The sequence below is a fragment of the Marmota monax genome, unplaced genomic scaffold (assembly GCF_021218885.2).
Source record: "Marmota monax isolate L192 unplaced genomic scaffold, Marmota_monax_Labrador192_F-V1.1 WCK01_AAM20220418_F8-fsc00475, whole genome shotgun sequence".
Classification (NCBI taxonomy): Eukaryota; Metazoa; Chordata; class Mammalia; order Rodentia; family Sciuridae; genus Marmota; species Marmota monax.
The window spans coordinates 369,430-392,417 of record NW_026693913.1 but is presented as its reverse complement, the minus strand read 5'-3'; the positions used below and the strand labels follow the sequence as shown (position 1 = coordinate 392,417).

At 51.9% G+C, this 22,988-nt stretch overlaps 1 protein-coding gene across 1 annotated transcript; it reads left to right on the top strand.

Annotated features, from left to right (window-relative positions):
* The first annotated feature begins 5,441 nt into the window (after nt 1-5,441).
* LOC124105941 (fatty acid desaturase 6-like) lies at nt 5,442-21,190 on the top strand. Its single transcript, XM_046463380.2, is given in 7 exon segments — nt 5,442-5,657; nt 6,357-6,523; nt 15,561-15,741; nt 16,243-16,430; nt 17,351-17,429; nt 17,432-17,529; nt 18,142-21,190. Coding segments are annotated over 7 exon segments (1,026 nt in total). The 5' UTR covers nt 5,442-5,494; the 3' UTR covers nt 18,292-21,190.
* The last annotated feature ends 1,798 nt before the right edge of the window (nt 21,191-22,988 follow it).

Here is a 22,988-nt window from a genome sequence, read left to right as displayed (position 1 = left end):
TTATGCCTTTAAGAGCTTGTTCTCTGGTGTATATGATACTACTGAGGCTCAGAGAGATTAAGTAACTCATCCAAGGTCCACAGCTAGTAAGGGTGCCTGACTCCAAAGCCCAGCCATGCTCTTCACATGCAGAGTCCTGTGCAGACAGGTTAGGGGTTGGATGGGGACAGAGGCAGGCCTAAGGAGGGGCCTTGGAGGAGTAGATACCTGGCGGCTCTGGAAGCCTCTTCTGTAGCCCATTGTGAGCAGAGGTCGAGAAGCCCGCCCCAGCCTGCTCCCTTGCACCTCGGGGCCTGTCATGAGGAGCCAAACAGACAGATTAGATCAGTCCTGGCCTGTGGCCAGCCACCCAAAGCCTCTTAGCTGGTCTTGGGCAATTCATCCTTACCTCTGTGAGCAGAAAGGGTAGGACAGGGGGCTGAGAGGTCAGAGTGGGGTGACAGAGTGGGAGAGGACAAGGTGTCACCCAGACTCTGGTGACAGGTGGCAGCTGGCAGGGGTAAACTGGCTTCTCTGCCATCTACACAACTCAGCTTCCAACCCCTGTGGCCTAGGGAACCCAGGTGTCTCACATTCCCGTGCTTCTTTGCGCTGTGTTCACAATTCATGCCTCTGATTCATACTACTAAAAGAACTTTATTTTTTAAATTTTATTTTTCAGAAATAAAATTGTAGCCAGGTACTGAGGCGCATGTGTGACATCCCAGAGACTAGAGAGATTGAGTTAGGAGGATCACAAGTTCAAGGCCAGTGTGGGCAACTTGGCCAGACCCTGTCTTAAACAAACTAAAAAAGGGCTTGGGCGGAGGTAGCTCAGTGGCAGAAGGCCCCTGGGTTTAAGATTGTAGGCAGGGGGTGTAGCTTCATGGTAGAGAGCTTGTCCGGCATGCACAAGGCCCTATTATTGTGTTTCTATCCCAAACATAATAATAATAATAATAATAACAACAACAACAAAAATTGTAATTAAAATATGCCTACAGAAAAATGCATCCCAGGGGCTGGGGATATGGCTCAAGTGGTAGCGCACTTGCCTGGCATGCGTGAGGCACTGGGTTCGATCCTCAGTACCACATAAAAATAAAGATATTGTGTCCACCTAAACCTAAAAAATAAATATTAAAAAAAAAAGAAAAATGCATCCATAAGTAGAGTTTGGTGACTTTTTACAAACCAACACATCCAAGTGTAACTAGAACTCAGAACAAGGAACAAAATATTTGCCAACCCCCTCCTGTCCTTTTCTAGTCACTACCCTTAATCAGCAGCAGGCACCTGACTTCCAGGTCATTAGAATTAGTCATTAGTCACTAATTAGTTTTGCCTGGTTGTTGGTGAGGCGTGAAGCCAGGGCCTTGCGCATGGTAGGCACGTGCTCTACCCTAAGGGGCACCCCCTGTCCCGGCTGGGTCTGGTTTTGAACTTCATGTAAGTGGAACCACCCAGCCTGTGCTCTTCTGTGTCAGGTTCACCTTGCTGCACACTAGGTTTGGGCCGTGTAGTACTCCGGGGCGTGCACACACTGTGTTTTATTTATCTGTTCTACTGACGGTGGACGTTTGAGTTGTTCCCAGTTTTTGCCTGTCCGGGGACAGCTGCTTTGAAACGGTTGTGTTTCTCTGCCTTTCTGTTTGAGTACATACCTCGGGTACGCTTGCGTCCACCTCCAAAAAAGCTCTCTCTGTTTTAAAAGAAAACCTTCCTTGCTGTTTGTTTTTGCTTAATCAGCTTTCTTGAGGTGTAGTTAGATATAATAAAATGCACCCATTTTAACTGTACCCCTGGCAACCACTGATGTGGTTTCTATCCTTGAGCATTCGTTTGGCCTATTCCTGAGCTTCCTATGAAGGGACTGTAGGGTAAGTGGGCTGTCTGTCTGGCATCTCTCCTTGGCACCTACCATGCCATCTGCATCCTGGCCTGTAGTTATTGCTCCTTTTTATGGTACACATTATGCAAATGCATCATGGCTCATTTATTCATTTCCCCGTGGACAGATGTTTAGAGTGTTTCCAGCTTGGCTATAATAAACAACGCCGTGACGGTCACTCCATCATTCCTGTACCAGACCTGGTGTTGGGCATGTGTATTCACTGCTCCTGGGCAAATACCTGGGAGTGATTGCTGGGTCGTAAGGTAGGTGTATAGTCAACTTTATAAGAAACGGTCAGACTGTTTTCCAAAGCCTTGGGCCACTTCAACCTCTCATCAGCAATGGATGAGAGGCCAGCTGCTTCCCAGCCACGCCAGCACTTAACTTTGCCATTTATTTCAGTTTAGCCATCCCAGTGGGTCTGAAGGGCTAGCTAGCTTATGGAAGCTTGTGTGTGTGTGTATGTGGCAGGGATTGAACCCAGGGGCGCTTAACCACTGAAGCACATCCCCAGCCCTTTTTTGTATTTTATTTTTTTTATATTTATATTTTAGGGGTAGATGGACACAACACAATGCCTTTATTTTTATGTGGTGCTGAGGATTGAACCCGGGTCCCGCCCGTGCTAGGCGAGTGCTCTACCACTGAGCCATAATCCCAGCCCCTTTTTTTGTATTTTATTTAGAGACAGGGTCTCACTGAGTTGCTTAGGGCCTCGCTGAGTTGCTGAGGCTGGCTCTGAACTCTCAATCCTCCTGCCTCAGCCTCCTGAGTCGCTGGGATTATAAGTGTGTGCCACTGTGCCCGGCCTTATTGGGACTTTAATTTGCATTTGCATGTTTTCCTGTGCTTCTTGGCCATCTGAGCCTTTTCTCTGGGGGATGGTCTGATCAAGCCTTCCTTATTTTATGTCCCCATCATACGTTTCATAGCCGCTGCCTCTGCCATCTACAACCTCAGCATTTTTTCGTTTGGAGTAACTAAAAAATTCTTCAAATTTGCCTTCCTCATTCCAGGGACTTCTCGGTTGTGCCAGACAAACCTTCTTAAACACCACAGTACACACCTCACTCCCTTGCTCTAAGACCTGCTACGGCTCCCCAAGTCTTCAGGGCCAGCCCCACTTCCTCATCTGCCATTCAAGGCAACTCCAGCCCCTGGCCTCAGCCTGTCTCTGCCGCCTTCCTTCCATTGCCTTTTCTACTGATCAGTAGAATATCTTGTCTGCTTCTTTCTCCCCCAGGGTTAAGTCTGCTCTAAATCAAGTCTGCTTCTCTGCAGGGAGGCTGCCTGTGAGCCCCACCCCACGGGGCTTCCTGGTTCCTCTGAGCATCTCTCCTGCTCTGCTGCTGGTTGGCACTCACTCTTTCTCCTTCTTCTTTTTCTTCAGTATTGGGCAAGTGCTCTATCACTAAGCTACAGCCCTGGCTCTTATTTTATTTTGCCACAGGGTTTTGCTAAGTTGTCCAGGCTGGCATCGAACCTAAGATCCTCCTGCCTCGGCCTCCCTGGTAGCTGGGATTACAGACCTGTGCCACTGTGCCCTTTCTTTATTTATTAAAAAAAATTGGGGTGGGGGGAAGGGATGGGGATGTGGCTCAAGCAGTAGCTCGCTCGCCTGGCATGCGTGCGGCCCGGGTTCGATCCTCAGCACCACATACAAACAAAGATGTTGTGTCCGCCGAAAACTAAAAAAATAAATATTAAAAGAAAATTCTCTCTCTCTCTCTCTCTCTCTCTCTCTCTCTCTTTAATAAAAAAAATTAGTTGGACAGCATGCCTTTATTTTGTTTATTTTTATGGGGTGCTAAGGATTGAACCCAGTCCCTCACATGTGCTACGCAAGCACTCTGCTACTGAGCTACAGCCCCAGCCCCTATTTATTTACTTTTTTTCTGGTGCAGGGATGGAAATTTTGCCCCCTCACAGTACAAGCTAGATGTCCAGGGAGAAGCGGGCCTGGAGAGGGGCCTGTTGGTACCAGGAAGTTCCTCATACACATGATAAAAGTGTGGGCTTCTCCTTATAAATGTGTGGTACCAATATTGTATGTGAATATGCTTATAAAATCACATATATCTCCTCAAAAATTCTAGCATGTTGTGGGGGGAGAAATTCAAAGGTGGGGTGGGATAGGGAAGGAGAAGGGGGGCTTTCCCCCCTGTCTAAGAACCTTTGATGTGCACCAAAGATTATTGGATTTGAAGGAGATGTCCTGGATTTGAGCTCTAGGTCTATCCTTTTGTAACTGGGTGTCAGGAGATCAGTTCGTTGACTAGGGAGGATGAATTAAGTTAAAAAATAAATGGGAAGAGGTCATCCTTCCAGAACTGTGGGGAACAGGCAAGATCTTCCCATGTGAAAGTCAAGGGCAAACCCTAAAGAGCCCATGTATGCATTCAGAATTGGTTTACTTAGGAGCCCTTGGCACACCGACCTGGTGAAGAAACCTTGTCTTTTAGGAGGAGCAAGCCAGGGAAGGAAGCAAAATCACCTCCCCTCCTCCCTCTCCCTCCCTCACAGTCCCCTCTTCCCAAGGGCCTCCTGCTGAACACGCTGCTGTCCTCTCCCGTCAGACTTTATTTTAAAAAAGGCTTCAATGTTAAACTGGGGGGAAAGTATAACAAAGAAGAAAAATGCAGAGGACTCGGTGATGTACAGAGGGAAGTCTGTAGAAGTCAGAGGCTTATCTGCTGAAGACCCAGGTCGGCTCCAGCTCTGCCAGGCGCTGGCTGGCCCTGGCCCGATGGGAAGGGCTAGGACAGGTGATTTCAAGTCTCAGGGGCATTGTGGAGGTCCTGGGTTCAGATCTGGGCACCTCGGGGTGAGTCTAACTGCCCCAGAATCCCAGCGAGTCTGTCCACTGACCCGGGAACTGACATTTGAATAGGTTTTCTTCATAGCTATTCATCCCCTCTCCCAACACATTACCAGCCTGGGCAGTCAACTTTCCATGGGTCACCTCTACCAAAGCCACATTCAGAGGGGACCCCACTCCCTATCCTGGGAGGAGGGAGTCCTTGTACTTTCTACTTCACAAATTCATAAATATTTATGGGCTAATCACTGTTTCAGCTTCTGGAGATGCCGCTGGAGCCAAAGCGTAGGCAAGGAAAGCCCTTTGGCATCCAGCGTCCCCTGTTGGCAGACTCAGGAAGGAAGACAAAGACCCCTGTCCTGTGGGAGTGGGGTGGGCTGTTCAGTGCGATTAAGAGAAATCTTCACTTTCTGGGCACCAAACACCAAGAAAGGGAGGGAGTTGAGATCGGTGGTCAGGGAAGTCATTCGGGAGTCTCCACTGAGGTCTCTGCCCTCCCCCAGCCCTGCCCCCTCTACCCCAGGCTGGTTCTCGCTGCAGGGTCGCCTCCCCAGCTGGAGCATCACCTGGGCTCCTCCCGAGGCGGTTCTAGTGCAGCGCGCGGGGAGGGCGCACCGGCCGGACCGGGTCTCCATTACGCGCGCCAGGAGGCGCTGGAGTGCCCACACTCCGACCCTGGGGGCTGTGGGTGTCCCCGGTTCTGCGGGTGACTCCGCCCCAGCCCGCCCCCGCCCGCGCTCCCGCCTCGCCTGTGCTGCAGCGCACACGCCCAAGTCCTCCTCCAGCGTGCGCCCAGGGAGCCCATGGAGCTGGCGCGCGGCGCGTCCAAGGGGGATGGTGGGGCCGAAGCGCTGCTGGGTGAGCTGGAGGGGCTGGTGCAGGACGTGGTGAGGGCAAGTTCCTGGTGGGAGCTCCACGGCGTGGACTGTGCCATCCTCGCACTCAGCCTCCTCGCCTTGCCAGCCGGTAAGGGACCTGGGGTCAGGGACAGAGGGACAGGGACGGGCTGCGGGTGGGGGTAGGTTGCGGCGGAGGGTGGTTGTGCTTGCAGGCGGTGCTGCAGCTGGCCTGCAGTGGAGAGGGGAAGTCGGACCTGTGCCGGGGACCCTAGGCTGAAGGGTCACACCTTAAGCCCCAAAGTTGGCTTAGAGTGTCCTGTCCTGTGACTCCAGAGGAACTGGACTCACACATGGGAGAAAGTCTGATAGCTTGAAGGTGGTGGAGGGGAAAGTGGAGAGGAGTCAGGGAGGGCTGGGGAGGGAAGAGGTGGCCATGCAAAAGGGAAGAATGTTCTACTGAGGACACCAGGGAATGGGTGAGAGGAGTGGGGAGAGGGCCTGAGGTTTCCCTGGAGCTCTCATGGTCTGGAACTCTGTGATACCTGACCTCCATCTCTGCTCTGTTTGAGGGCTCAGCAGGGAAACCTCAGCAGATTCAGGACCCCTGAAGTTTCCTTGGCAAGACCCTGGGGCTCTATTTCATTCCAAATCCTGTAGGGAGAGCCAATCCATCCCCCTCAGGTCATGGAAGGTCCTGCCTCACTCCTGCCTGTGGCAGCCCCAGGGCTGGGCCCCCTGTGGCCAGGGATTCTGGGGTGGAGTATTTAGGCCCAGCTCTTCAGGAACTGGAGAAAGACCCTGTTCCCTTGTCCCCTCCTCTGTGCAGGGTTCCTGTGCCTGTCCTCTGAGAATGTCCTGGTCTTTGCCATTGGCATCACCATCTTGGGCGTGTGCCACTCCACGCTCACTGTCAAGGGCAGCCACCTGGCCACTCATGGTGCCCTCACCAAGTCCAAACGCTGGAGCAAGATCTGGTTGCTCTTCTTTGTAGAGGTGAGCCTTGGACAGGGGAGGGCTGCTGTCATCAGGCAAGCAGTCTCACTTGGTGCAAGCATGCAGATGTGTACAGGCATGGATGTGTGTGTGTGTGTGTGTGCACAACCATGCACAGGTTTCCAAGCCCTCAAAAGGGAGTTTGCACCTGATGGGTAGAGAACTGTGTGATGCACATCTGAGTGTCTAGCTATGACAGTGAACTTGGCCTGGGCACCTTCTTTCTCCTGAGGATGTCCACTCACCTCTCTGCAGCACCAGGCCAAGTATGACCAGAGCTTCTTCCTCCTATGAGGACACCTGTGGCTGGCAAGTCCTGTTTTGTGACTGTCTTGGCCCATGGCTGCAATCACTAGAGCCTCTGGGTTTTGCAGTCAGAGTTTAAAATGTGACCCACACAGAAGGGGCAGGGGCAGGTCTGGTGTTTCAGAGTTCCAGTTTGTGGAACTAGATTGTGCCCTTCTGACTCCTGGCCAAGGCCAAGCCATCCTGAGAGGCTCCTCCAAGTCTCCGATGGACCCTCCTCTCTCCTGACTCTTGCTCCCCTGTTTTCCATCTCCCCACTGTTCTGCCTTCTTACCTGGGGGCCAGCCCAGGAAGGCAAAGGTGGGCAGACTGTCCTCTCACAACGGGGCTTCCAGCAGCCTCTCAGAGTCTCTCCCAAACTTGGTCTGTCTTTGCCTCCAGGGGGCCCCTCCCCTAACTACTCAGGTCCTTTATGAATAAATCAGGAAGCTCATAACAGAAGGAGTCCTTTTCTGGCAGGGACTGGTTGCCATGACCTTTAACTCAATCATTAACTCTTTATAAAGTCGTGTAATCTTATAAAACTTTATATGACACACACATAGATCTAATTTCACCCACTGAGTGGAGGGGACATTTCTCACCTGGCTTTCTCCATCCCTTGTTTTTTCCCCTCCTCTTCCCACCAGCACGTTTTCTGAAAGGCTGAGGTCAAGAGGAATCCACAGGTTCCCCATCCTCAAGGTCAATTTCAAAATGTTTCCCTTTCCACGGACCCCTGGATGTGGTCTCAGCCAGACTCAAGGCAAGACTGGACCCTGGGGTCTGGCGCAGAGCCTCACTGAGTTTGTAGCCTGCCAAAGGAGGCAGGGGCAATGTTGGCTGTGTTGCGACATGGCAGTGTCACAGTGCTGGGACCCAAGGGGTAGGATTGGCTATTTTGAGTTTTCAAAGCTGCACTGAGTGCTAGGAACCTGGAGGCGGTTGAGGGTGAGTAGTTTTTGTGGTCTGTGGACTGGCGCAGACAGCAAGGGACTTATTGTACAGATTTGGCCTCAGGGTTCTCACACTTGGGTGAATAGCTAGGTGACCGGGAGGTCCAGGCGAGTTGGAGAAGCCTCAGTGACCCCGATATGCACTAAAACATGAGAACTCCTGACCCTGACTTCCCAGGGCCTCAGGCTGTCATATAAGTAAAGCCAGGAGCCAAGGACACTGTCCCACTGGAGAGCTGTATGGGAGCCAGGCAGCCCCGGGGCTGGGTTCTACTTGCTGTCCACCGTCTTGTCCCCAGGAGCCCCAGACCAGTAGCATCATCTTTGCCTTTTGTCTGTTCAGGCCTGACTGAGCTGTTGGCAGGACTTCCATCAATATTTGTGGACCATGACCATGCAATTCACTTGGGGGCAAGGTCCCTGGAAAAGCTGATTGACAGAAGGTCATGCCCTGGAGGGTCACAGCCTGTGTCCCCTCAGTGCTGGAGAGGGAAGGCTTGGCTACCCACTCGGTGTGTGGCACTGGCTGATTTGCTGTGATGGACCACCAGGCAAGGCACAGTGACTTGCACTCAGGCTCTCAAGTCATGGGGATGAGGTGGAGTCAGTAATGGAGATTTTCGGACCCCAGAGTGTGGCTCTGGTTACCCTCTGGGGAAGGTCCAGTCCCTGTGCAGGAGAGGGGATGGATCAGACCCTCTAGCTGACATGGTGAGGCCACAGCAGTCCTCAGAAAGGTTGCTGGTCTTATGGCCAGGCAGGGGGCCAGGGTTAGGGGCACATCCTTCGCAGCCTCGAGCCTTGGTTGGAATCCCAGCCCCGCTGGGCTGCCCTGACCTTGGGCAAGTTAGCTTGGTCCAGCAGCCAGTGTTAGTTCCTCCTGGAATCAGCTGGAGGGAAGGCCTGGCCTCCTTCCTGAAGCAGGCAGGTGGCTGCAGAGAGCCCACCCAGCCCTCGACTAGGGCCGGGTCCTGACCTGTCTCTCCCCCTGGGGAGGAGAGGTGGTCAGCTGCAAGGGAGGGGGAGCGTTCGTGGAGGAGTTTGATCCACTCCTTGTTTTGATTTTGCTCACTGGCAGGTTGCAGGGCTCGCAGCCGTGTTGGGGACTGGGTTGCATAGCACAGAGGACAAGCCCTGGCGGTCTGGGACCTCAGAGGATACCCGGGACCTTTCCTGGATCCCTGACTGTCACTTCTCCTGCATATCCGTGTCTCTTCCCTGTCATCCTTTTACTGATGGGGCCTGTGTTCTTCCCGGACTTGGACCTTCGGGAGGCTCCATGACTGTAGGGAATCTTGGCCCAGGTTCCTTCCAGGGTCCTGCAAATTCTGCCACCTCAGGCATCCGCCAAGCACCATTGGCTTTGCTGAGCACCAGCTTTTGCTGTGGTTGCCTCAGGATTGACCACTCCTAACCCGGGCGGAACCAGGACCTCTATGACCCAGTGGATCGGGGGAGGGGGTGATCAGTGGAGGAATGGGGGCTTCTACTCCAATTCCCATGCCAGATGAGTTCCCCCAGAAGACCCCCCTCTGGCTCACCTGGGAAAATTCCTCTTCCCTCCTAGTAGCATAGCCCATTCTCTAGCCCTGGCCTCACCCAGCACAGCACCTGGCTCTCCATGCCCTGGGTTATGCCACTGGGACTGCCAGGCATATGCTCAGGGACTGCCAGAGAGGGTGCCACACTCAGTTGGCCGTCAGAGGGTGGGGGCAAGGTGGGGTGAGCAGGCTGCCAGGCTTCAGTCCAAAAGACTGGATTAACTCCTGAAACCAGAGGGTTTTAGGGACTCTCCTACAAGTTGTTCAATAATCCAGGATGCTCCCCTGAGTGGGAGGGAACAGGCTGTACCAGTTACTAAGCTCTTTGTTGTGTCTCAGCTTCAAATCCTCCTTGTAAAGTTGGCTTTGTGCTACGGGGCGGAGTCACAGCTGGTCCACAGGGAGCCCTGCACAGCAGACTGTGCCCTGCAGGGAGGAGTGTCACACAGGAGAATGCCTGTCACCCTCTGCAGGTCCCTTGTGATGGTGAGAACAGCTGAGAACTCCCAGCCTAGACATGGTCTCCATCCAAGCCCCAAGGACTCCTGTTTGAGAAGGAGCAACTGGGCTATTTTTTCCTGGTGCTGGAGATGGAACCTCAGTCTCACACATGCTGGGCACTCACTCTGCCACTGAGCCACACCCCAGCCTCCACTATGACTTCTTATTGTTTTATTTTTTAAAATTTACTTGGTGGGGGGCTGGGGCTATAGCTCAGTGGCAGAGCACTTGCCTAGCATGTGTGAGGCACTGGGTTCAATCCTTAGCACCACATAAAAATGAAATAAATAAATAAATAAAGGCATTCTGTCCATCTACAACTACAAAAAATTTTTAAAAATTAAAAATTAAAAAAATTTAGAGGGCCAACACGGATCTTCAGTACAAAATACAATTTTTATATAAACTTTTTGTTTTAAAAATTATTATAGAGTCGTTTCCCCCAGGGTTATATTTACATAAGTGTCATTTGATGGTGAAACCGAGGAAGCCGTCATTGGTACAGTGTGTGTGTGTGTGTGTGTGTGTGTGTGTGTGTGTTAGTTCTAGGCCATTTTATCACATGTAGCTTCTCAAAATGCACTCTTAACGACCTTGGCATGATTTCCTTAAGAAACCTGAGGCCCAGCCCGGTGATGCACACCTATGATCCCAGTAACTCAGGAGGCAGAGGCTGGAGGATCAAAAGTTGGAGGCCAACATCAGCACTTAGTGAGGCTCTGTCTCAAAATAAAAAGTAAAAAGGGTTGGAACTATCTCAGTGGTAAAGAGCCCCTGGGTTCAATTCCCAGTTACAAACAAAAAAAGAAGAAGAAGAAGAAGAAGTCTGAGACAGGAGGCTGGGGGAGACAGACAGCAGGGCTCTGGAGCAGCTGACATTCAAGCTGGAGCAACAGCAGAATGTGTTGAAGGTGCCAGGGGTGCTGTGAGGACCCTCTGCTCTGGGGGGAGCGTGGCAGGGACGCTGGGCAACATCTGGAGATGCCTCTAACAGTCATGACCGGGTGTGTGGACGTGTGTGAGCATAAGAGTGTGTGCCACTGAGATCCAGTGGGCCCAGGCCGGGGATGCTTGTAAACATCATACAAAGCAAGGACAGGCCCACAAGAAACATGGCCCAGCCCCAAGCGTCAGTGGCGCAGAAGCCCAGAACCCTAGGGAATTTCCCGAAGAGACACCGGCTGGTGATTTCAGACAAAGCCGATACAGGGACCAGGGGATGGGTATGAGAAATAGCACAGTGCTTGAGGGACCCACAGAAATCTGGGGTCACTAGAATCTAGTGGGGATCTTGGAGAAAAGAGGTCAAGGAGGCCCACGTGTCAGGCAGAGGATCTGGGAATTTGTCCTGTGACCAAAGCTAGTTGTCTCCATTAGTAGTTTAAAAACTGATTTAATTGATTTTGTGAATAGCTAACATGATTCTAGAATTCAGAATTTTAAAGGTGCAGGGATAAGTCTTCCTCTCACATTCCATGGCTTATCCCTGCACCTTTAAAATTCTGAATTCTAGAATATTTATTTATTTATTTATTTGTTTGTTTGTTTGTACTCGAGATTGAACCCACTGATGCTCTACCTCTGAGCTACATCCCAGCCCCCCCCACACACCTTTTGCAGTACTGAGGATTGAACCCAGGGGTACTCGACCATTGAGGCACATCCCAGCCCCTAAGTTGCTGAGGCTGGCCTTAAACTTGTGATCTTCTTTCCTCAGCCTCCCTAGTGACTGGGATTACAGGTATGTGCCACAGTGACTGACCTCTATGTTTTATTTGTTAAGTAAATAGTACCTTACAGAATTTACAAACATAATTATAAAATTTTGGCACAATCAAAGCTGGGTTGTGACTGTCACTGTACTGGGTTCGAGGCGGATGAAGCAGTGAGGGCTGGAGGGTGTTGTTACAGGCCAGCAGAGAGATCAGGAGGAATGGCAAGGTGAGGCTGGGGTGCAGGAGCAGGTGCAGGAGGAGGTGCAGGAGAGGGTGCAGGAGGAGGTGCAGGAGGAGGTGCAGGAGCAGGTGCAGGAGCAGGTGCAGGAGGAGGTGCAGGAGGGGGTGCAGGAGGAGGTGCAGGAGGGGGTGCAGGAGGGGGTGCAGGAGCAGGTGCAGGAGGAGGTGCAGGAGGGGGTGCAGGAGAGGATGCAGGAGAGGGTGCAGGAGGGGGTGCAGGAGGGGGTGCAGGAGGAGGTGCAGGAGCGGGTGCAGGAGGGGGTGCAGGAGAGGGTGCAGGAGGAGGTGCAGGAGGGGGTGCAGGAGAGGATGCAGGAGCGGGTGCAGGAGGGGGTGCAGGAGAGGGTGCAGGAGGAGGTGCAGGAGGGGGTGCAGGAGAGGATGCATGAGGAGGTGCAGGAGGGGGTGCAGGAGAGGGTGCAGGAGCAGGTGCAGGAGGAGGTGCAGGAGGGGGTTCAGAAGGGGGTTGCTTGGCTGGGATGGGGGAGGAGGAAGGTGGAGGAGGAGGAGGAGGAAGAGTCAAGGGTGAAGGCCAGGTTTCCAGCAGTGAGCCACTCCTGAGATGGACTCACACATGAAGGGCAGATGGTGGGCACTGTGGTCAGCATGAGTGTTTCAGACATAGGCAGGATGAGAGAGGGGTGGTGGGACGTTGCACGAGCAGCTTGCCTCAGACTGGAGGGGCTCTGGGCTGTGGTCTGTCCAGCTCCCATTCTTCCCTGCAGACCCTCTTGCTGATTCCCAGGGGAACAGCAGCTCCTTCTCAGGTGGTTTCAGAGGGGTAGGGGCCTCTGGGAGTCTGTGGGCCTCAGCAATGGGTTTATCAGATCAAACATAGGATGCTAGGATAAATTTGAATTTTGGGTAAGTAACCTATATTTTTTGTACATGTATATCCCAAATGTCACACACATGGGTGTTTATCCGAAGTTCAGATTCACATTTTCAATTGCTGCATGTGACAGCCCTATTTAGTGAAATACAGGTCCCCTAGCATGAGTCCTCAGGGTAGCTCCCCAGCAGGATTGACATGCATAGTCATGCCACTCCTGGAAGGACAGAGGATCAGTGGTGAGGGCCACGGAGGAGAGCCCCTTGAGTACTTGTCCTGACGGCCCTGGGCTTGCTATGGTTGGAACGAGCCCATCAGGGTTCTCTCCCCTTCCAGGTCCTGACCCTGGTGTTCCCAGGTCTAGCATGGTGCACAGCACTGGTCAGGGATGAGGATGCTTAAGGGAACAAACAACTGTATGAAAGGTAAATAAATGAGAGTTTTGGTGCCCCCTAAGTTTAGCTGAAGATGTCAAGAGGAATTAAACTGACATCAGCCCTCTGAACATTCTGGCCTTTCAGAGCCTGCATGCTTCAGAGGGGAGCTCTTAAATCTTCCTAGGGACAAAGAGGGTGGTGGTTGATATCAAGAAGCAGCACCAGTTGGGTGTGGTGACCACACCTGAAATTCTAGCAACTCAGAAGGCTGAGGCAGGAGGACCACAAATTTGAGGCCAGCCTCAGCAACTTGGTGAAACCCTGTCTCAAAATAAAAAAAAAAATAAAAAATAAAGAGGGCTGGGGATGTGGCTTAGTGGTACAGTGGACTTGGGTTCAATCCCCAAGACTTAAAAAAAAAAAAATTAGGGTTGGGGTTGTGGCTCAGTGGTAGCAAGGTGCTGGGCTGGATCCTCAGTACCACATAAAAATAAATAAATAAAATAAAGGTATTGTATCCAACTACAACTAATTTTTTTTAATTATTTAAAAAAAAAAGAAGTGGAAGCACCAAACTTGAGGCTTCTGGGACTTTCTTGGGTCTGGATGTGGAATCCTCTTGGGCAAGACATTTAAATGACCCTTTATAGCATGAAAACAGCTCATTTTCCAACTAACTCAGCAGGATGTAGTTGTTTGCCTGTGCCCCCAGTGAATGGCAGACAGATTGAGGTGCACCGTGTCCATCTTCCCCGGCTACCCCAGCTCACCCCTTTCTCTCCCTCTCAGGAGGAAGCATCTGAGTCGGAGAGAGAAGTCCACTGTTATAGAAATAGCCTCAAAGCTGTTTTTATTCACATCAAAAGGCAAAATCATTCACCAGCTCTGAAGTGTGTGCTGAGTCACAAATCACATGTCATGCACCTCGCTGTCACCTGTCTCCCCTGCATCTGCAGGCCTGGGCATGTGGCTGAGGGCCCTGAGGGTGGCATTCTCAAGATACTCAGTCTGGATCAGGCTCCGGGCCATTGTGGCAATGCCACTCAAAAGTGTGGTCAGCTACTGTTCTACCGGGAGACAGGGAGCTGGTGCCAGGAAGAAGATCAACTGTCATCAGGAAGACAGCTGAATGCAGCTGACCTTTCCTGACCAAGGAACTTAAACCAGCTGTGCGACCCCCATGGGTGAGGCCTAGGAGTAGGCAGGCCCCCCTGAGACCAGCGGGACTGAAAGACACTGTTACTTGAGTGACTGCCTGCCCTCTGCAGCCTCCTGCAGAATCTGTCCTTGGTGAGGTTACAGAAGCAGAGAGGCAAACCAGCCCCTGGTGCATTGTGTCACCTGAGAGCAAGGTGCCCAGCCTGTTGCTGTGGACTCCCTCACCCTTGGGGTCCTCTCCTTCACAGGGACCCAACAGGTATTGCTGGTTTGACCCTATCTGCCTGTGTCTTCTGTAAAACTGCATACGTGCCCCTCGGTGTCCTTTAGATAGGGCTTCTGGCTACGTTTCAGCTTCTGTTTCGTTCCAGATGAAAGGCTGCTAATTTTCCTTATCTTTCTCCGGCTTCTGCCTCTGCTGCCTGGACCCAGAGCCAGGCTTTGGGTTGATTGCGATGAGCACCTCATCTCCAGAGCAGCTTATCTTGGTTGAAATTGGACTTCAGGGTCCAAATCCCCTCTCTGCCACTTCAGCTGTATGACTTGGGGTTGTGTGGCCTCTCTCTATCTCGGTTTTTCTTGTGTGTGTTGTGGGGAAGAGCGCAGCTGACCCTAGGTTAGGAGTATGTGAAGTACAGAACACTGAGCAAGGTTCGATGTGTTCAGTTGTCTGTCTTTGACCAGCCCACACAGTGGTATTGGGAAACCCTTCAAACAGGCAGGCAGTGTCTTCAATAAAATTAGCAAAATCTTCTGGTCCGGATAAAATATTGGAAGAGGCGTATATCTGCATACTCATTTGCATATATCTACATAAGAAACACCACCACTAGCACCTCTTTTGCATTTAGAAAGACTGTTGGAGCTGGAGTTGGGGCTTGAGAGTTGCTCCCCGTGGTTGAATCCCATCCAGAACCCACGCCAGAAAAGTCACCTCTAGGGAGAAGCTAACTCAGCCTCCACTTGAGGCAACTCACCCGACATTGTGCTGCTCAGGAGGTGCCTCCTTTGACCCCAAGCCACTCCTACACCCCTATCCTTGCTGCTGTGGGCTCAGAATGCAAAGTGGTGTCACGAAGGAGCAGGTGGCTGTGAGTTAAACATAGGCAAGAGAATTGCCATGGCTGCCCACTTTGCCCACCTCTGAGACTCTGGAGGTTGTCTGGGTGGTGATCACAGCAGAGTGGCCATCTAGGAGCCTGACGTCTCTGTCCCCAGATTCTTTACAGAGCCACATCAAGAAGATGATGTCGTTTTGGGTCACCTGTACCTGAGAGTTGATGGTCCAGGCTGATCAGCTTGGGGTGCAGAGAGGAAGGCCCTGGAATTACAGGGTTTGAGGAAGGTAGGGGTGTTCTCGAGTTTCCCCCAGGTCTCACCCCACTCAGCCACGCCTAACACAAATTGGTGTGCTCTCTGGCTCCTCCTCTAGGTGTGCACGGCCTTCACTGCGGAGTTCGGGAAGTTCAGCCACGTCAACATGCACCATGGCTACACCAACGTGGTGGGTCTGGGGGACTCCAGCACGTGGAAGCTGCCTTGCCTCAACCGCTACGTCTACATGTTCCTCGCGCCCTTCCTCATCCCCATCATCACCCCGCTGGTGGCTCTTGGTGAGTACCTGATGGCCTGGGTCCAAGTGCCCTGCAGAGGCCTGTCCCACTTCCTTCCTTTCCCTCCTGGCTTGGTGGAAGCCAGAAGCCTTGGGTTCAGACCTTTTGGTCTCTGCTAGACTTTCTGATCCAGACAACCAGACAGCAGGACACAAGTCCAACTCTAGCTCTGCCACCTACTGGCTGGTGAACTTGCGCAGATAACCTGACTTCTCTGAGCCTCGGGTTCCTCAAAAGCATAATGAGGCCACAGCCAGAGCTTTGTAGATGCACACTGATCATCGTAATAGTTGGCATCACGGGAGCAACACCACGGGGTAGAAGGAGCTTGGGGATGGGTGGCCTTACGTTGGTCATGTTGCTTAGTGGCTCCCTTCCTCATCTAAACAATGGGTGAACACTCAGGCCACCCTCCGCCCTCACTCCCTTGGCCACCAGGAAGCCAGCTGGTGAGGACTCCAAACCTCGCCTGCCCTCATTCCCTGTCTTGCCCTCTGGCAGAGCGGCTGCGGAAGGTGGAGCTGCTGATAGCTCTGCGGACGCTGGGCCTGATTTCCCTGGGCCTTTACTCTCAGTACTGGCTGCTCCTGAACGTGTCCGGCTTCAGGAGCCCCAGCTCGGCCCTGGTCTGCATGCTGCTCATCAGGGCCTTGCTGGCCCATCCCTTCCTCCACGTCAACATCTTCCAGGTGAGGCCTCCCCACCCCTGGCACTGGGGAGTTATGGGGAGCACTCTCCAGGGAGGTGACTCAGGCTGGGAGAGGGAGGGCACAGGAGGAAGCAGCCCCCTTCTGGGGTCCCCTCTCGGTGGCTTGAGTTTTAGGTGAAGAGTTTGCTTGCCCTCAGCCGGCTGCCCTGCCTCATCCGCAGGTGGATTTCCATGTGAGGTGAAGCGAGGGTCCCTGTCAATGCCACGAGGCAGGCAGAGGAAGGAACTGGAGATGGGGGTCTTGGAGGGAGGCCGGGGGCTCCACATTCAGTTCTGGTGCATTCCCACCGGGGTGTCTCCCTGCGTCCCCATCAGTGGAGACCCCAGGTTGGAGTTCCCTGTACACTCACCTGGCACTCAGTACAACTGCCATCGATTACTTAATCCCATAACTGTGTCCCGTCTGCTTGTCCTTCTCAAATGGAAGTTTCTGCTCCCCTCCAAGTTCCCTAGACCCGGGACCGTGCCTGACAAGGAGGTACCTGCACATACTCAGTGAAGGAAAAAGCACAAGAGGATGCGCAAACTTGAACTTGAACAATGAGTGGGGTTTTGGCTGGTGAAGAGAACAGGGAAGGTCTCTCCAGGACGAGGCAAAGGCACGGTGCCATGTGGGCAGTCTCAGGCATTCAAGTACCAACGGTGCAGAGGTCCCCAAGCCAGGCCTCCCGTTGTCCAGATGGGAGGAGGCCCAGAGATGGGAGAGACTCAGCTCAGGGCCCAGACTGGGTTGGCATCAGAGCTGAGCCGGAGCCCCACCCCCTCCTGCCTCCACCAGGTCCTTCTAGGTTAGGACTTGGGGGGCAGAGCACACTGGGCCTCTGAGTGCTTGGTGAGGACACCTGAGGCAAGGGGGAGGCCCAGGCCCCACCCCAGGACATGACCACATGTCTGTCACAGCACATAGGGCTGCCCATGTTCTCCCGGGACAAGAAGCCCCAACGGATCCACATGATGACCCTGGGGGTTCTCAACCTGCCCGGCTGCCGGTGTTGGACTGGGCTTTTGGCCACTCGCTCATCAGTTGCCACGTAGAACACCACCTGTTCCCCAAGCTCTCTGACAATATGTGTCTGAAGGTAGACAAGGGCTGGTCGGGAGGGGCTGGGAGGACATGCCTGGCTGGTGGTGGGCAGTGGTAACCTCTAGGGTTCAGCTGAACCCTGGGTTCCCCAACTGGCCTGGTCAGAAGTCACCCAGGAGGGGCACCCCAACTGACAAGCAGCAACGTGGGTTGCAGATCAGAGACACCTGGGTTTCTTACCAGCAATGGGACTCTGGACAAGTTAATTGAGCCTCAGCTTCCCCATCTGTAAAATGGGATGAAACTGCTTACCTACAGGATTTGAGGATGGACTGAAGAAACAGACCTGAAATACTTGACACCAAGCAGGTGCTTGGCAAAGGAAGCCATGCTTTTCATTTCCCTGTGCCAAGAGGGGCTGTTGCATGGTTGGGACCTCGAGGGAAGATTTGGGGGAGAAATCCTCCTTCCCTTACCCACGAGTAAAGTTGAGGGAGGCAGGAGTTTTCCAACACCTCAGCCCTCAGCCAACGCCCCTGCCCTCCCTGCCCTGAGCATTCTGGACAAGGCAGATGGGAGCTGGGGCTAGGAAGAGGAGACAGCTCCTGGGATGGACAGGCTGCGGCAGTCCCTGCTCACAGCCCCTCCTCCTGCCATCTTCCAACAGGTAAAGCCTGTGGTGTCCCGGTTCCTCCACGAGAAGCAGCTGCCATACCAGGAGGACTCGTACTTGGCCCGATTCCGGCTGTTCCTCAACCGCTACGAGGAGCTCATGGTGCAGGCCCCGCTGATCACTGAGGTGGTGGGGCTGCAGTGAGGGCTGGGCTCCCCTCCCCGGCCCAGCCCTGGTGCTCCTGCTGCTGCTGGTTCTCAGTTGGTGTGCAGTGGTGGGTGGTGGGCGTGGAGCATGGAGGGAACATAAGGAAACTTGGGTGGGCAGTGAGACAGGGCAGCTGATGGGTGCCCTGTGTCCTGGGGGTTGCTTGCCCTGTTTGCTTTTTGGGGATTGGAGGGGTCTCTGGGTGAAAGGAATCTTGGTAACTGGGCCTCCTGGGCCTGGCTCCATCTCAGGATCTTCCCCTGCTCCATTTGAGCCTGGCAGGGCAGCAATGCCAAGGGTGAGGTGAAATCCTGTGCCCAAGGCCAACTGGGAGAGGGAAGGGGCAGAGAGCAAAGGTCAACCCCTTAGCTGGGGCCTCCTTGACACCGAGAGAGTGGCACACTTGCTTGACTGCTGCTTCTTCCTCTGCTTTTCAAGGCTCTGACCCAGGGCCCCCTCCCCAGGGAACATGGGGCAGGGTCACTTTTGGCAGACTCCCTAGTTTCTCAGCCAGAGAAGCCTGTTCAAGTCACAGTTCCCAAGGCCCACAGTGTCACTGAGATGAAAGTGAGTATATTTTGTAGGGAAAGCTCTCAGGATAACAGAGGGGAGAAAGTCCCTCAGGGACACAGCTGGGGAAAGAGTATAAATAGATTTGATCGTGACCTTGGCTAGTTCCATGATGTTTAGAAGCACGGGCCTGGGAGAGAGAATTACTGGGAGGTAGCTGAGTCTGGAGGGGGTTATGGGAACCAGTTTGAAGGACAGGTGGCCTTAGAGGAGACAGAAGGAAGAGAGTGGGGTGAGACAGAGGAGCTTGAGGTCAAGAGCTGGGCTTGCAGTGAAAGGCAGCCTAGGGGTGAGGTGGGAACATAAGGAAACTGCTGGTGCCAGACCTGGGAAGAGGCCGAATGTGGGGACCCAATGAGATTCAGCCCGAAGTAGGCAGAATTGAGGGAGGCTGGGAGCTGCCCCAGTTGGGGGCTGGACTGAGAAGGTCTAAGAAAGTGCCCACATGGAAGCTGAGGGAGAGCTAGAGGAGGCCAGATGTGCGATATGAGACCACAGCAGTTCATTTATGTAGAATTTGCCACTACTGACATTTTACCTGGATAATTCTTCTTGGCTGTCCTATGAATTGTAGAATATTTAGTGGTGCCCTTGGCTTCTATCTACGAGATGCTGGGATTCCAATCATGACAATCAAAAATGTTTCCAAGCTGGGCACAGTGGCACATGCCTGTAATCCCAGTGACTTGGGAGACTGAGGCAAGACTGCAGGTTCAAAGCCAGCCTCAGCAACTTGGTGAGGCCCTGATCAACTTAGATGCTATCTCTAAATAAAAAATTAAAAAGGGCTGGGGATGTGACTCAGTGGTTAAGTGCCCTGGGTTCAATCCCTGGTACGTACACACACATACACATTTCCAAATGTGGTCAAATGTCCCTGGCCTATCGGAGCGCACATCTATAGTCTCTGGTGTGGACTCTGGCACCTCTGCCTTGTAGCTGCTTGGTATCCCTCTAACTCCTGCAGGCCTTCTCCTCTAGCTGTGGCTCTTGGTGCCCCCATAGCTCCTTCGGGCACCCTCTCCTCCAGCTATGGCTCTCATGAGTTCCCAAGCTACTCCTTCCTGGGACTCTTTGGGGGCCTGGCCCAGCAGTCTTGGCTGATGCTCACCCCAGGGTGCTTCTCTGGTCCCTTAACCTTGCTCACACCTCTTTATTTCTTCATTAAACTCTCTTCAATCACTCCTTTTGAACGGGCCATCTGTTCCCTGCTGGGAGGCTCATTGACAGAGCAGAGTTTTGGATCCAAACAGCCCTCCTGGAACGAGGCAGGCTTGGCAGCTGCCCCAGCCTACTGCTTTGCTATATGATGTTGCTTCTCTTTTGAAATGCATTAGCCACACAGAAATGGTCTTAAGGTCTAGGACTGTGATTCATCAAACAGCCAATTCTCCATATGAAAAATGCACTGTCAGGAAAAAGGCCCCACTCTCAAACTCCAGGCTAATGATTAAAACCGTCCAAATACATAACCAATGACTCAGTGTTATTGATCTGGGCCTGAATGGGGTATGGGCAGCAAGCAGCTGGATGTATCATGGGCACCTTAGAAATAAGTCATTTGATTTCTTTGAAGCTTGATTTTCTGTTACTCTGAGGATGTGAGCTGGGAATGATTGTTACTTGAGAAGTGCAGAGAGGTGACAGGAGTGAAATGAAGTGCTTCTAGGGTTTTGCAAATACCTATGGTCTAGTTTACAGAGGTATGTGGGAAGCGACAATATTGATGATAATAACATTTATTTTACATGTAGCAGATGTTTTTAACTGATGTCATCTAATTTTAATCTTCAAAAATTGGTACAATTTCTTCCTCATATTACAGATGGTGGGGAAAAAAAGACAGGGAGAGTAAACTTCTTGATGTTATAAAGCTAATGAGTGACAAAAGAAAGATGTGAACTCTGTGTTCATGCTCTCAACCGCTAGACATACTGCCTCTGACGGGCAGGGAACCTTATAGAGCTTTCTGGGTGACTGATTCTGCGTTTCCACCTTGTTCTCCTGTGTGAATGGATAATCAATGGTTTTATCAGTAAGACAAATCTTTATGAATGTGCATTGGGTGGTAGGCCCTGTTTGAAACTCCAGGGATAGGAGTGAATGAGATTAGGCTGCCCACCCTCATGGAACTTATAGTCTAGTGAAGAGATTATCAAATTCTTTCCATAAAGGGCTAGATAATAAATATTTGGGGGTTTGTGGACTATGTGATCCCTGTCACAGCTACTCAAATGTTCCATTAAAACACAAAAACAGCTAGAGACAATATGTAAAGATATGAAAATGGCTTTATTCTAATAAACTTTATTTATAAACACTGAAACTTGAATTTGTGTAATTTTCCTATATCACAAAATATTTTAAAAGGTTTTTAAACCATTAAAAAGCAAAAACCCTACTTTGTGTACAACCAGAGGTATGAAAAATTGTGCTCTATATGTGTAATATGAATTGTAATGCATTCTGCTGTCATATATAACAAATTAAAATTTTGAAAAAATGAAAAAAAGCTTCAATTGTCATAAACAACAACAAAAAAGCAAAAACCAATGTCACGAATCATACAAAACAACCCTCTGGGCAGCACTCAGCTTGCAAGCCACAATATGCATACTCACCAACTAGTGGGATAGCCATAAAACACAATGACAGAGCATAATAGTATTTACTTCTCAGGAGGGAGGGGGAGTGACAAGTTGGGAAGAGGGGACTCCTAGGATACCTGCCATGCTCTATTTCTCAATCGGGGGAGTGGTTACATGTTTACACCTCAAGATTCAAGCTGTACATTCTGATTTGTGAACTTTTCTGTATGTTATACTTCAGTTAAAATGATTAAAAATGGCAAGCAGGGTAGTGTTAAAAAATTACAGGAGGCCATTGTTTTGGACTAAATATTAAAATATGTATTATTTATCCTGATTGCTGAATTTTTTGGTGCCCCCTTAAATTCTGCCCTGAGGCAGGTAGCTCACCCTGGTCCTTGGGCTAATGGACAAAAGCAGGAAGGAGGCAGAGTGACACAGCTGGGCCTTCAGGGAAACTGAGACAGCACAAAGGCCCCTCTTCAAACTGCCATAAAGTCAGAAAGATTTTAAATATGTCACTCAGAGTAAGAGGCATGAGTTTATCAGAAGGGATGGGAAAAGGTAAAAGGGGACACCCTCAAGGGAGAGAATGGGTCCTTTCCGAAAGGAGAGGAATTAAGCTTCTCCGGCCTTCCAGTTTTATTGGGATCCCAGGGGAGTTTCCAGAAAGTTCTGCCCAGGTCCACCTCTTGCCTTTTGACTGACAGCAGGATGACATCAGGCTTTCAAGTCCCCACGCCTTAACAACTCTAGGTCCCTTTGGCCCACACTGACCAGTTTTAATTGGAACCTGTTCTTAACAGTCTGTAAGAGTCACAAAAGTCCCTTCAGTGTTACTTGTGCTCTTCTTATCAGCATTTCAGGCCTGCGTTCATCCTGTCAACTTAATCCAGGCAGAGCTGCAAGTGAATTGCTGTTTAGAAAACAAAGCTTACGGAGTCAGCAGATGGGCCCAGTTTACATTCTTTTGGGGAGTGGGATGGAGCCCCTAACCTCCTGTTCTCCGCTCGCATCCCTGGGGCAAACAACTCCCCCTGCCTCCCCCGACCCCCGTTCCCTCACCTATAATGGGGAAGGAAGAGGGGCGGGACAAGCTCTCAGGGTCTAACATTCTTCCTCGCCCCACCTGGACAGCACCCGGAGTTGAAGCGAAAGTCGCGGAGATTCAGGGCGGGAGCCCGCTTCCCCGCACTTCCCGACTCTGCGTCCCTCCAATGGGCGGGGAGGAGAGCTTAGAGCTGGAGTCCTGATTGGCTGAGGCTGACTACACAGGAGGACGCGCTTCAGTAAGGCAAACGCGCGTTGCGTCATCAGTGAGCGACGAGGACCTTTAAGTGAAATAAACTCCTTTCTAATTGGCTCCCTCCTTCCAGAGAGACTGGAACAGCGGTGGGGGATTCGCTGTCCTCCAACTCTAGGCTTCCGGTATTTGGAGAGAGGATGAAGATTGAAGAGAAACATCTGAAGTCTCTAACGGTCCTGAAGTCCTGAGGGGCGGGACTTTGGCCGTAGTGGGTGGACCCTGGGGCGGGT